Source organism: Synchiropus splendidus, chromosome 12 (genome assembly GCF_027744825.2).
Source record: "Synchiropus splendidus isolate RoL2022-P1 chromosome 12, RoL_Sspl_1.0, whole genome shotgun sequence".
Classification (NCBI taxonomy): domain Eukaryota; kingdom Metazoa; phylum Chordata; class Actinopteri; order Syngnathiformes; family Callionymidae; genus Synchiropus; species Synchiropus splendidus.
In genome coordinates this window covers 2,683,219-2,696,387 of record NC_071345.1, presented here as the reverse complement: position 1 = coordinate 2,696,387, position 13,169 = coordinate 2,683,219, and the positions used below count along the sequence as shown (strand labels likewise).

Sequence of the window (13,169 nt, the reverse complement as noted above, 5' to 3'; positions counted from 1 at the left end):
CACTCATCTGGGCTTTAATAGGGAACTGGCAGGCTGGTTTCGGGTTGCTGTTCACATTAGACTTGAAAGGAGCCTCCAGCTAGAGCCCTGTGGTCTGACTGGAATATCAATCAATCATGTCTGCGCCAAACACACACACACACACACACATCTGCACTGAGGAATGAGGATGAGCAGCAGGATGCAAAGTGTGAAATATCAATCCAAGTTTGATTTTGCGAGTCGTAATGGTGTTTCTTTCTGAGCTGATATTACTATTCAAAAGTGACGGAAATGTAGGTGATTTTCGAAGCTTTTTTAGCTTTAAGGTGTTTCCATCATTTTGTTGTGGTAAGAATTGTCTCAAGAATCATCACAAGCTGCACCAGGTGTGATGCCATTTGTCTCACCGTAAAGGCCCATTTTTGCTCACTTTGTGTATGGAGTATACCCTTCTCTTGCTGTTGGGGGTAGCCCAGACTCAAAAGTTCATGACAACAACAAACTCCAAAACATTCAAGGCGACTGTGGGAAAGTATTGACAATGTGCCTCTTGCACAAAAGAGGAAACCGGAGGCAGCGTCGTTGGAGGCGGTGGTCGGTGAGGCTGAGAAATATATCGCGTCTCATTAGAGCGCCATCGTAGGAGTTGCTGAAAAGGAAGACAACGCTCTCGCGTCAGCACCTGTAGAAGAGTTTGGGACTTCCAAACTTTGGACTCCCAAACTCTGGACACACAGTGATCCTGACTCCGTTGTTTAAGGAGTAAATATTCGTCCCTTTGATTTTCCCTGGGCACTTTGGTTTGGTCCCGCAGTCCAAAGGCATTCAGAATTGATGATTGAATGGTCTGTTGGTGTGCATGTACGACAGTCCCCCAACCCCCCGCACCTCCACCCCTCGTCACCCTATTATGCTGAGATTGGTACCTGCATTATGAAAAACTCGTGTTGTTTTGGAGTGCTTTTTTAAGGAGCTTTTATTATGTTTCTATCCACACACGTGTATACATATGGCCCATGTACCAAGAAGTCTGTAGTACTTCTAGGGTTAAAGACCGATTGTGAATGGATTGTGTTGTGTGTCCTAATGGTTTTTCAGCTTCACTGGTGAAAGTAATTTGCTGGTGTCCTGCCCTAATCAACCCAGCATCATCCATACTTGTAAGAGTAATGTACACTGACTTCAATCACTCTCATTCCTTCACTGAGTCTGACGCGCCTGGTGTTTGCGCTGAGTACTTCCGTTGTCCCGTCTCTGCCCATGAGTGTACAATCAAAGCTTGATCTCTTAATGGAGCAGCTTCTTTTCCTCTCACGCCCCCATCCTGTTACTGTAGCATGCACGGCGCTGTGTTGCGTCCTGAAGGGGTTTACCATGAAAGCCGGGCCACTGCTCCACCGCTGCGAGGAACTTCCTCGCCGTGGGAGGATGTGAGTGGAAGTCTTTCTCACTCGTCTCTTCATCCAAGGTTCAGTGTGCTCGGCGAAGGTGGTGGGTGGGTGTGCAAAGATGGCAGGAGAACTGAAATGGAACTCCCAGATCTTGCCGCCTACATGCCATTCCCTCATCAAGAGACCAGTTCTTTTTAAGTCTGGCTCGCTGCCTTCTCCATGTCAGCCGGCTTGTCAAGCTTTGTGCGATCTGCTGTGACGCATTCTGAAGAGCAGTGCTGCGTCTCAGCCTCTCTTTTCTCTAATACATTCAGACCAAACATTTTTTTTCCACTGTTGCCTCGGGTTAATATATTCCCCACACCTCAAATTGTTCCATTCTTCACTTCCACTGCTGGATAAAGTGTTTAATTCAGAGCGTTTAGTGGAGATGTGTTCTCAGTTAGAGCTGTTAGTGCCGGTCTGACTTGATCCAGGGTGATGGAGATCTTCACTTAAACCCACTTTGTGTCTTAACACTATAAAGGACTTGTTGGGTCTGTGATCGACTATGTTGGGTCAGAACACTGAAACTTTTTATATCACTGAATGATTGTTATGAGGTTTTTGAATTTAATAGTGATAATATGTGTAAAGTGTAAAATATTATAGTAACTTCCAAGGTTACTTTTAAAATGCTTGAATGACTCTATGCTGGAGGTCTGGCCTGGCCACTCCTGGGAAGCCTGGAGCTAAAGAAGTCAATGGACAGATGATTTAAAATCGTATCTAAAATCTTATAATTCTCGAGTGTAATGAGCACCAAAATAAAAATAATACTTGCATGTCTAAAAGTGTCTACATGAGAATCCCATCCCATAAATGTAATAATAAAAAAGCTAAAAAAAAATAGTATTTAGCATGAAGGTGTAATAACCAACACTACATTGAAACATATTATAATTATTAATGAATGAGGCATAATATAAGAGCCAAAAACATATCAATCAAAAGTGTTTATACAGCTAATATTTTGAAGAATTAAAAAACCTATATGCCAATGTAGTGCATATTAAAAGTTGAGCATATTCCATGTTGTTTATGTTATAACAACAGGACTCTTCAATGAGAGAATGGCTGTCACCAAACACATATTCCCTTCTTGAAAAGTCAAGTGTCGATTTTGCCGATGAAGACCATACGAGACTCTTTTGAGCAACGTCCATGATGAGATGAGGTTCCTTTCTCCTCCAGGAAGATGGCACCAGTAGATGTTCACACCTCAAGTGTGCAGGTTAGAAGCAGCATGGTCATCATTTTGTGCCTGGTAACCACTTCCCATAATCATCTGGCAACATTGCCGTCTCCAGGTCGCAGGTGCTCCTCATGCTTTGAAGGACAGTAAGTAGCGTCTGTGCTAATTAGAATTGAATCATTAGTTTTATTGCGCGCCTCGTTATTAGGACGTGTTCCACCAGCCTCGTTGTTGCTCGGTCTTCAGTGCGCTTGAGCTCGACAGCGTGTCTCTCTATTTGTGAAGATGGGCTGGATGTGATACTTGATAGCCAGAGGAGTGGGCTCTAATGCATTCTCTGTCTCCTTTATTGACCGAGGCCATTTCCTGCTGCTGGAAATATGAATAACCTCTGCATGGTGTACAGAAGGAGGCACTTCTGATGGCTGAAGTCCACAACCACCTGAGGGTCAGGTGCAATAACCTCTGCGTGGTTGTACAGAAGGAGGCACTTCTGATGGCTGAAGTCCACAACCACCTGAGGGTCAGGTGCAATAACCTCTGCATGGTTGTACAGAAGGAGGCACTTCTGAGGGCTGAAGTCCACAACCACCTGAAGGTCAGGTGCAATAACCTCTGCATGGTTGTACAGAAGGAGGCACTTCTGATGGCTGAAGTCCACAACCACCTGAAGGTCAGGTGCAATAACCTCTGCATGGTTGTACAGAAGGAGGCATTTCTGAGGGCTGAAGTCCACAACCACCTGAGGGTCAGGTGCGATGATGTGTCCTGCTCTTCTACATGGTTAAACATGTGACCACACTTACTTAGCCTAGATCCAATATTTCTTGCGCTCAGAATCCAACTAGCTCTCAAGATGTTTCTGATGGGCTGTTACACTATTGCCGTTTAACTGCATTCATTTTGCCTCTCCATCACAATGCTGCAATTCACCAATAGGTGGCACTTATCAGACCTTTGGGATCTGATGTATCCACCCATCCTCAGTCCTGTGGCGTACTACATTGACATTGGGCAAGTGGAGTTTTGCGTCCTATACTGACGGCAAAGGCAGCTCATCAATGGATTAAAAAAAAAATCATTTTCCATAACGTTTCCCAGCTCTTACACGTGACGTGCTGTCCACAGCATTAGGATATGCCAGTAGGATACGCCACTTTCCCAACATCATTATATCACGTGACAATGAATGAATTCATGATTTGTGCTCAGTCCTTGTTATTTTATTTTATTTTTTATTTTGTTATTAGTACTATTATTATGTTTTTGACTGCACTTTATTCCAAAGCACTTTCCTGGTTGGTGGGATCCCCACTGACCATGGCAATAAATCTGATTCCGAGGATGTATTTTCACACTCCTCTGTCAAAGTATCCAAGAATAGATAAGTCAAACGTTGGTCAAGAGTAGAATGAGAGGACAACATTTGAAACTTTCATACTGCCTCTTAAACCAGATAGCCTTTTATCTTATGGCTTTTATGCCCCTTCTCTTGGCCCAGCCTTGACCGACTCACGGTGGCCCTCTCGATAAGCAATTATCAAGTGATTCAAGAATATCATTGAACTGACTCTGGTTAGCAAGTCGTTGTCTGTATAATTATAGTAGTAGTTATCTGATAATTGGATGCAGTAGCTTGAGTAGCTCCCTCTGCTTTGCTTCCTTCTGATATAATGGTGCGTCTATGTGAAGGGGAAATCTTGTTTCATGCTTTTTTACGTCTCATCTCCAGCGAAAGAAAAACCTTGTCAAAAAGTACTTCACCTTAAAGAACAACATGGGAGATGGGATTATAGCTTCTGCTTCAAAAGCTGTCGGAGCGAGATACGACCAAATCCTGTGCTGTGGGATTTTCCAGTTCATCAAAGGGACCCTTTTTGGGGGGGATTTATGATTGTTTTATTTCAATCTTCAATGTGCATGCGAGCCTTCAGGATTCCAAGTTACCGTGATCGCCATTTCAAAGTGTTCATACACACCTCAGCGCTTCTACATTCATTCACGACTTAATTCATGTAAAACCATTCATGGGAGCGGTTGTGTACCATTCAGATGATAAGGTCATGATGGATTTTCCCAGGAAATGCAGCAACAGCAGGTTTCTCTTGGTGTCGCTGCGAAGCTGTCTTCTGCCATCCATCACTGGGGGAGCAACATCAGTTGTGTGACACCATGTCGATCTTTGCTTTTGTGCTTGTGATCCATCCTCGCCTCTGATTGCATTGTTTTCCAACACAAAACAAGACAGAATCTCTTTTTTTCTGATTTCTCTTCGACAAAACGTTTAATGTGTCAGTGACTTTTGCATGATGAATGCTAAGCCGTGAGTATGGTCTGTGGTTCCTCGTCCGTCGATGATGAATCAAAGTCTGCCGGGGAAAGTGAGAGCAGTAATTGTAGCTGTTAAACCCCTGTGGTCCTGACCTCAGCTGTCCACCTGTGAGTCTGCTCCTCTCGAGCCTCAGGCGTAGGAACACTTTGCTCATGAATATGAAGTCAAAGACAGAGAAACCTGGATATCTACATATTCCGAGTGCAGCCAGGAAATGGAAGCGTAATTAAATGCTATAACGGTTGGTGATGGATGTCCCTCGTACTCACCACTCTGTCCGTCCTCAACCGCTTTTAAATCTTTCCGGGCTTCTCTGTCTGTTGCCACTTAAGCTGAGATTATTCAGGGATTTCGATAGGTCCCGATGGGGGGGGTGGCGTTATCGCTCCGTCAGCGCCTTGATTTGCAGCGTGATCGCCTGCAAGCTGGACCTGCAAAGCCTCCGAATGAAGTCCAGCTGATAACATCTCAGCAATGTCTGAGCCACACTGACACGCTGCATGTCCACTCTGATAATGGTGCTTATCGCTCTCTTTCTATGGGAGGAACCAGCCTCTGGGCTCAGGAAACCCATGTCACCGTTGATGGGTGTTTAGTTATGTACCAGAATGAGTTGTTGAAGTGGAGTGATTCAGCAACACACTGATCAATTGTGTCTCATTCCCCTTGAATAAGACTGAAGACATCCCCATTTAAAATGAGGTGCTGGTCTTCATCTCTGCCATGTCGGCCTCAAACACAAATCCAGATGGATTGTGATTGTGATTAGCCAACAAACCTCCCGGTAACCTGGAGAACGCTTCATAACGCCCGCGCATTTCACTCCATTTTGTGGGTTTTATGTGCTTGTGCTGGGGTGGCCACCTGTCCAGGGTGTCCCCCACCTCTCGCTGTAACTAGCAGGGAGGCGCTGAATCTTTGGTGACCACAAAATGGCTCATTCTCACATCAAACAATCAGGTTTTTAAATAAGTTTATATGGGTATAATTTGGAGGCAACATTGTGACGACTGGAGCCACCACCGTCACAGAGGTCTGCATCCTCATCACCTAGACCAGTCTCTTCCTTTGATTCTGCATTTTTATTCATCTGAAATTGACGTCTTCTAGGCCAAAGAAATGTACCTTGGTAGTCAGACAGCAACCCATTGTTTGGCATGGTGTAGCATCAGACCAGTTATAGTGACCTGCGCTGACCCCTCTCCTCTGTTTATGGCCACATACGGACCGTGACTACGCCACAGAAGTGAGAAAGTGTCTCGAGTAGTTGATGGATGTTGCTGCACACAACACATCATGAGCTTCTCTGCTTCATTCAGTGCTTATTGCTGACCACTGCAGAAGCAAGAGGGCATAAGCCAATGCTTTTTATTTGCATGATTTGTAATTTTCTTGTGGTTGTATTATGCAACTAAGTACTTGTCAATTGCTTTGATAGTCCGTGCGCTTCATTGGAGAGATGCTTGGTGGGGTTTCTCTCATCCAATGTCATGATTTCTCGTGGACTGCTGTCTCGCACACCACGAAATCTGCTCCTCCCTCTTGCTGGGAACCTAATAGCTTTGCTTGTCCTCCGCCTGGTTACAAGTTTCAGATATTGATCGTGGAGTCATCACTGATCAGTCAAAAAGATTGGTGTTATTTTCAGAATTGTACACGGGAAAATTGTGTTTTGAGCATGGGGGGTTGTGTGCTGAGACTCAGAGATGCACAGGTTCGATATTTCCATTACTTTAACAGGCCAAAGTTTTGTTTGTATTCACATTGTGTGGAGTACTTTTTTTTTACAATCTTGATTCAGGCAGGACAAGCTTTTCTTTTTCAGACCGTCCATGAAAGGAGGAGAATCAAAGCGCTTTGTGAACAAAAATAGATGTAAAAATGACAAAAGGGAATGCTGACCCACGAAGATTTCACACTGATCGAAAGCTTTCAGCTTCTATTGATCATATATCGCTCAGACTGTCATCTTTGCGAGGCATGGTGGGAGACCTTTTCAGTCTTAAGTCTCCCTGAGCAGTACCAGGTGTGAACCAGAGTTCAGATCTCCTCCTACGGCTACAAGGCATCGGTTGAACACTGATCAGGCTGGTTGTCTTTCAAAGTACTTTTTAGTTCTTGGTGTTTGGATGGAAACTGATGCTGTTCAATGTTATTCACTTATTCCCTGTACTGGGTCCAGTAGGGGGTGGAGCCTTTCCCAGGAGCCCACAAGTGTACACTATCATGGGGAGAACATACAAACTCCACACAGACAGGACGCAGGTTCACTGTAAGATTTGCCTCGAGCTAAAACTACCCTTCCTGATGCAAGGATGCAGGCACTACTTGCACTCTGTGTTTCCAAAAACAACAAAATTAAAACCAGAAATTCTTCTTTTCAGAATATCAACAATTGTAAGGCAGATTTTACCGTGAAACTCAGTTCCCTCACGGGATGTTCACGCCACAGACTTACATCGGTGTACGTGCATCTACACTGACGTACCAAATGCTGAAGTTGAACTATCAGATCCAATCATAGCCCAAATTTTACATTGAGGTATGCAGAGTGAAATGGAAGGGGAGCTTATTGTCGAGGGTGCCAGAATTTCAGACTCACCAACCTGATGGCATCCAAGTCTTTTGTTGCTTTAAGGAACTTCCATGCTAGATAAAAGGGCTGCAATTCTGCCTTGACTTTAAGTATCTAACTATAGACCCACCCCAGCAGAATGGCCTACTTCTTTTAACTCTACTTGAGAGACAGGGTTGTAACTGTCCTTGATGATGTTTGAGAGAATCAGTGGCCTCATTTCATCCGTTCAGCTAGCGATGGAAGTGGGCTGTGAGCATCTGTAGCTTGAGGAGCATACAGGTATGATGGTTTTGTTGCGTCTTGACCTCTTCCTCACAGATTTGTTAATCATGGGGAAGCAGAACTCCTGCCTCTATCCACTTGAGAGATTGGATGAGAAGGATGAGCAAAAGCTTTCATTATTCTCCATAAAAAAACATGTAAACAACTTAAGACGTGGAGAACTGACCTGCTTTTACTGTTTACTTCACTACTAAAAAGACAATTTTAGGATTTAATAACAAAACGTTGTCCTTATCTGTTTGATGGAAGGAATCGGCGTGTGTGTGTTTCAGCTCCTGGAAGGAAGCTTCACATCCCAGGTCAGCCACGAGGTGGACGGCCTGATCTTCCAGCCGTGTGGGGTAAGTCTGACATCTTCTATTACAACAGCCTGCTGCCACAATTCACACGACCTGCTTCTTGACAGTCAATCTGTTTTGTGATGGAAACCGTACACTTACATAAATCCTTATGAATACTGAACGTTCATAGCCAGGGAGGACACATGGAGTTAGGAGAAACAACCTCGCCTGACTCATCTATCTGGTGAAGGAAGAGCAGAAAATCACAGCAGTCTTTGACAGTAATGCAATTCTTCTCTCATACTGAACACTCCACACGCTGTAATATCGGACATTTGTTCAGCAGAGAGGAGCAGATACATTGTCTTAGGAGAAAAATTGTCTGTTGGTGCTTTCTCAGCACTAGGACTGTCAATAGATCAGCATTTTTTACCTCAGTTAATCGCAGTAAAGCTGAGTTGACTTGTAATCAATGGCAAATAAATCAGACTTTTTGTATCTGTATTTGTATGAATGTAACTTAAAGGAATATGTCTTAATAGCTTTTGGCATGTTGTTGAGCCTCATCAGTGCCTCTGACATTATTCTGATAAATGTTCTTAACAGTATCTGTTATGTTGGGTTGTTGAAGTAAGCAAATGTTTGCATGAGGAAAGTATTATTGGTCACTCTGGTGTTGATAACATCGTCCTTTAGACAACATTTAGAACATTATTCATTTACCATTGATCTCTAGTTTACTTAGCTTTGGTGCGATTAATTGACATTATAAATGTACTTGATCGACAGCCATGCTCAGTACATCCCATTTTCATGCATTATTTCTGTTTACTGCTCATGAGCCTCCTCACTCACACCTACAGACTTCTGTCACTGCTTCGTACACTGGGTAATTACACGCTGAGGCTCACACACACGCTTGTACTTTTACACAAGAGGAGAGCCCTCCGCTGTTGCCAGGCAGATAGCAGAGACAACAGCTGTCCTCCCAGTCGGGGGGGTGTCAGGGTCAGCCCTACCTGGGCTTCTCTACGCATCTAGGTCAGACGGATGCTTCTCCACGGAAGGAACACTGTTTGATAAAGACCTAACCTTTTCAAGTTTTCATCGTCACGATAACAAAAGCTGATGGATTTTTCTTGCTGGTATTTCTAAACTACCTTGCCGCCGATGGTTGATCATATTGACAGTATCACACAATCCATGGATGAGAGGCAACGGTTCAGGGAAGCTGCTTTAAAGAGCCACCTGGCTCGTTTCTAATTTTCAGAATTTCCTCAGTCAAGGGATTACTGTATAACGGGTGGGTAATTAGGTTTCATAAAGGACCACATTATACACAATTCAAGAGAAAGAAGCCGATGACTATCTGGAGCCTAAATGTGATGGGAAAACTTGTATAAAATCGACAAAAGAATAACATCTAATGTAAGTTAGGATGTTAACGTGTAAAATAATCATTTTTTCAAGAATATTTATAAGTATTTTGTATGCATTTTATTTCAATCTAAATCTTGAAAGAAGTTTGGGCTAAACATCTAAATACGACCGAGCAGCATTTTATTGCAAACAATATTTAAAAGTCCCTTTCAATTCAAAAAGTGAAACTTTGCCCTTGTGCAGTTGAAATGTCCGGTAGCTGTCAGACACATGTTGACATGATCGGTTTTGTAGTTCCTTTCTAATTCTGACCTCATGAGGGCCTCATAAATACAGTCAAGGGGCCGCACTTTGCCCTGGTCCGCTGTATGTATTATACATGGTGAACATAACGGCTTTTTACCATTCAAGAGAGTCCTCACAAAGGCAATTGAAGAGCTATCTTAATTGAATTTGTACTATTATAGTGGCTTTCGTTATCTGCTATGAGTGGTTCGACTCTCTAGTAGAAAAACTCCCGCTGGTCCATATTGGTGATCATATTGACCCCAGGTGCCGGTGGAAATCAGCTGATAAACAGAGAGCTTTTACTTTCGGCTCACAGCAGACACCTTTTAAGAAAAAATGTGCACAAGCCAACGAGGATGGAGCTTACCTTTTCTCTAAGGAGATGTGCCTCCCCGGGACAAAAGGCAAATCTTCCCCAGAATAATGAAAAGCTTCACAACAAACAAGAGTTCTGGAATCTAATAATCGAGCCACCTGCTGTGTAGTCACAAGCAACCCGCCAGTAGTCACACATGACGACATGGAGTTACACAACCACCTATAGGTATGCTTGCCTCCAGACAGTCTTATGCAAATCTTAACACCCATGTAAGATGTGTGGATGAGTTGAAAGCCTCGCGCTCCACAGGGGCATCTACATTTCCATGTGCTAATCCGACCCCTGTTTTTCTGGGTCCCTTTTTCCGATCCCATTTTTGTTTGAGGTTTTAGGCTGCAAACAGAATCACAAGTGCTTGACTCTCTGGAAGGGATCCATGTTGTGTTTACCTAATCTTGTCCAGAAGATAAATGTTGTTTGTTTAGGGAGCTTTGTGATCAAACAGATTCTTTGTGTATTGAATTCTTTTGACCAGGCGTCCAATCGTGGTCCTTTTCATCACTGCCATGTATTGATTCAGTCAACGTCTGCTGCAGAGTGAATGGATCACATGGCGTGGATTTTTTTGAAAGGTGTTGGAAGCATTTGAGATTGACTCCTCCATGTTGTTGAGAAGATCCCAAAAGAACATTATTGTATGTTAATCGTTTGAATTAGACAGTGAATTCTCAGGTTGAAGTGGTGGAGTGACAGACCCTCTATAACAAGTACGGGATACCTTACAAGATGTTCTCGAAGCCCAAGTGGTGATTATGTTTATAGAAAAGATCTTGACAAAGGGGAAAACATAACCATCAATCCCCTGGTCTCCTGGTCCTTGTCGAAGGACGGAGCTCCTCATGCCATCTATTGAAGACAGAATTGGCTTTAGTCTACTGAGATGATGCAACGGTTGGCATGGCAGGTTGCCTAAGCTGAAGGCTCCCAGAAAGTACTACGTCATTCAATACCAGTGGAATGCTCCACCTTGAGAGCTGTTTCTCGTAGCTAGGGCAGCAATAAATGTCTGCCAGTGATGCCACAATTTGAATCTGCCGAAGTCACTCATCGCTGTTGTTCGTCCTTTTTATGACCATGCAAGACCTATAACGCTACCAGACAGATGCTAGCTCGCACAGTGATGTGCAACTTTCCATCAGGCGTTGGGAAAAGAAACAAACACAAGGATGAGGAAAAGAGAAAGCGCAATGTTTTAAAGTTGCAGCGTGTCTATGTTCCTTAAAACTGTGAGTTTTGTCCAAACAGGCATCAGTGACGTTTACTGCATGTTATTGGTTAAATGGATGGCAAGCTATCAACTCTAAGTTATTCCTGTGCTGACACTGATATTCTCTCCTATAGACAAAGCACAGCACAGGCTAGTTTGCTTGCTCGCCTTTTCCTCACTTTTTCCACAGCGAGATTATGCGCAGACCCACTCCTCCACATTCTGCACCTCTATTGTTTTTGGTCTGGAGCGGATTCCCATTTCCCATTTTAGGTAACGTACAGTAGGTCCAGAACTAGTTGTGAATATTTTAAATTGGTTGTTGGTGAGGTGAGAGAGAATTTGAATGCGGTCAAGAGTCTCTCAACAGTGCGGCAATATCAGGGTAGTTATGACATAATTGGTGCCTCGCACCCCCGGGTGACACACCTGCATACTTCATTGTGACAAATGCTTTCATGAACTCCAAACAGCTTTTTCCAGTAGAACCTTCCATTCGCTATTTCTGTCTGCACACAACTAGTAATTGTGTGTACCTGTCTATTTCGCTGCCAGACACCTTATTACACACATTTCCCTGCTGCTGCATATCTAAATGAGATCCAGTCCGTCTCCGAAATTTCCATCTGTCATGACCAGAAATTGCAGCAGAGGCTCAACTGAGTCCTTTTGTCAAACAAAACTTGTCAGTACAATGTTTAAATGTGCCACCGCTTCCACTCGGCAGTCGTTTCCCCGTCCAATTAAGGTAAAACACAGCAGCTCGCTTGTGTACATTTAAGAAAATATAGTTTTAACTCCACCGTCGCCGCTTCATCAGTCCTATCTTACTTTTATACGATCTCAGAGTCAACAGATGAAAATCATGAGATTTGGTCCTTCATGCAGCACATCACTGCTCCTGATCAAACGCTCAAGTCTTCCACTTCAACGCGACTCTGTTTCAGTCGTCCGAACCCATCACCGCAGCGGGCTGACACGAGGCGTCAAACTCAATCTCAGAAGGGGCCAAAAGAAAAGTCAAGAATCAGGGATACAGATTAGATTTTAGCGTTTGCCCTATCAGAGCTTGAACTGCAGCTCGTCCTGGGACGCCAAATATGAGACACGGAGTCAGTGCTTTTCACAGACAGACAGATTCCGTAGATTAGATGGATGACTTAGATGATGGGGATCAGTTATACAGAGTGATGGACAGAGATAGAGAGGTGATGAAGAGAGTGTAGGCTGGGTGGAGACGATGAGTGACAGGAGAGTCGCATCTGCAAGCACTCTCTAGGCAGTAGTGCCACCTGCCACAATGTTTGGTTTAGAGACAGTAGCTCTGACACAAAGGTAAGAGCCAGACTTAAAAGAGTCAGAGTTGAGGATGCTCAGGATTTCAGAAGGACAAGATGAGAAACAAGTATATAGCTCACGGAGAAGTTTGGAGAGGCCAGATTTGTCATGTGGGGAGAAGGGATGGGACATGTTGGATGAAGAATGTTAGACATGGTGGAGCTGGGCAAAAGATGGAGAAGATGAGAACCTTTCAGGTTCACGTATGTAATAAAGGAGGCGTTGACCAAGGAAGATGATGAAGATCGGTTAAGGTGAAGGAGGCTGACTTGCTGTGAAAGACAAAGAACATACATTCTCATACGTCTTCTGCGCGTTGAGCTTTCATTTGCATTCACTTATTTTTTGACCTTTTGGTTCCGTCATTGGATTATTGATCCACGCAGCGAGCGGCTGATGTTTTCAATCCCTCGACGATGTCAGGCGGCTCAGATAAGCTGCTGTAGGTAAATAATGCAGCACAGTGCGCGGCTGCACTGGACCTGCTAATGTCACCA

General features: G+C 43.9%; 1 protein-coding gene across 1 annotated transcript in view; it reads left to right on the top strand.

Annotated features, from left to right (window-relative positions):
• rngtt (RNA guanylyltransferase and 5'-phosphatase) overlaps window positions 1–13,169 on the top strand; it is a 71,149-nt gene that overhangs the window by 35,546 nt on the left and 22,434 nt on the right. The window contains exon 12 of the mRNA XM_053880276.1: window positions 8,072–8,140. Within this exon, the coding sequence (XP_053736251.1) occupies window positions 8,072–8,140 (69 nt within the window). The remainder of the gene's footprint in view (window positions 1–8,071; window positions 8,141–13,169) is intronic.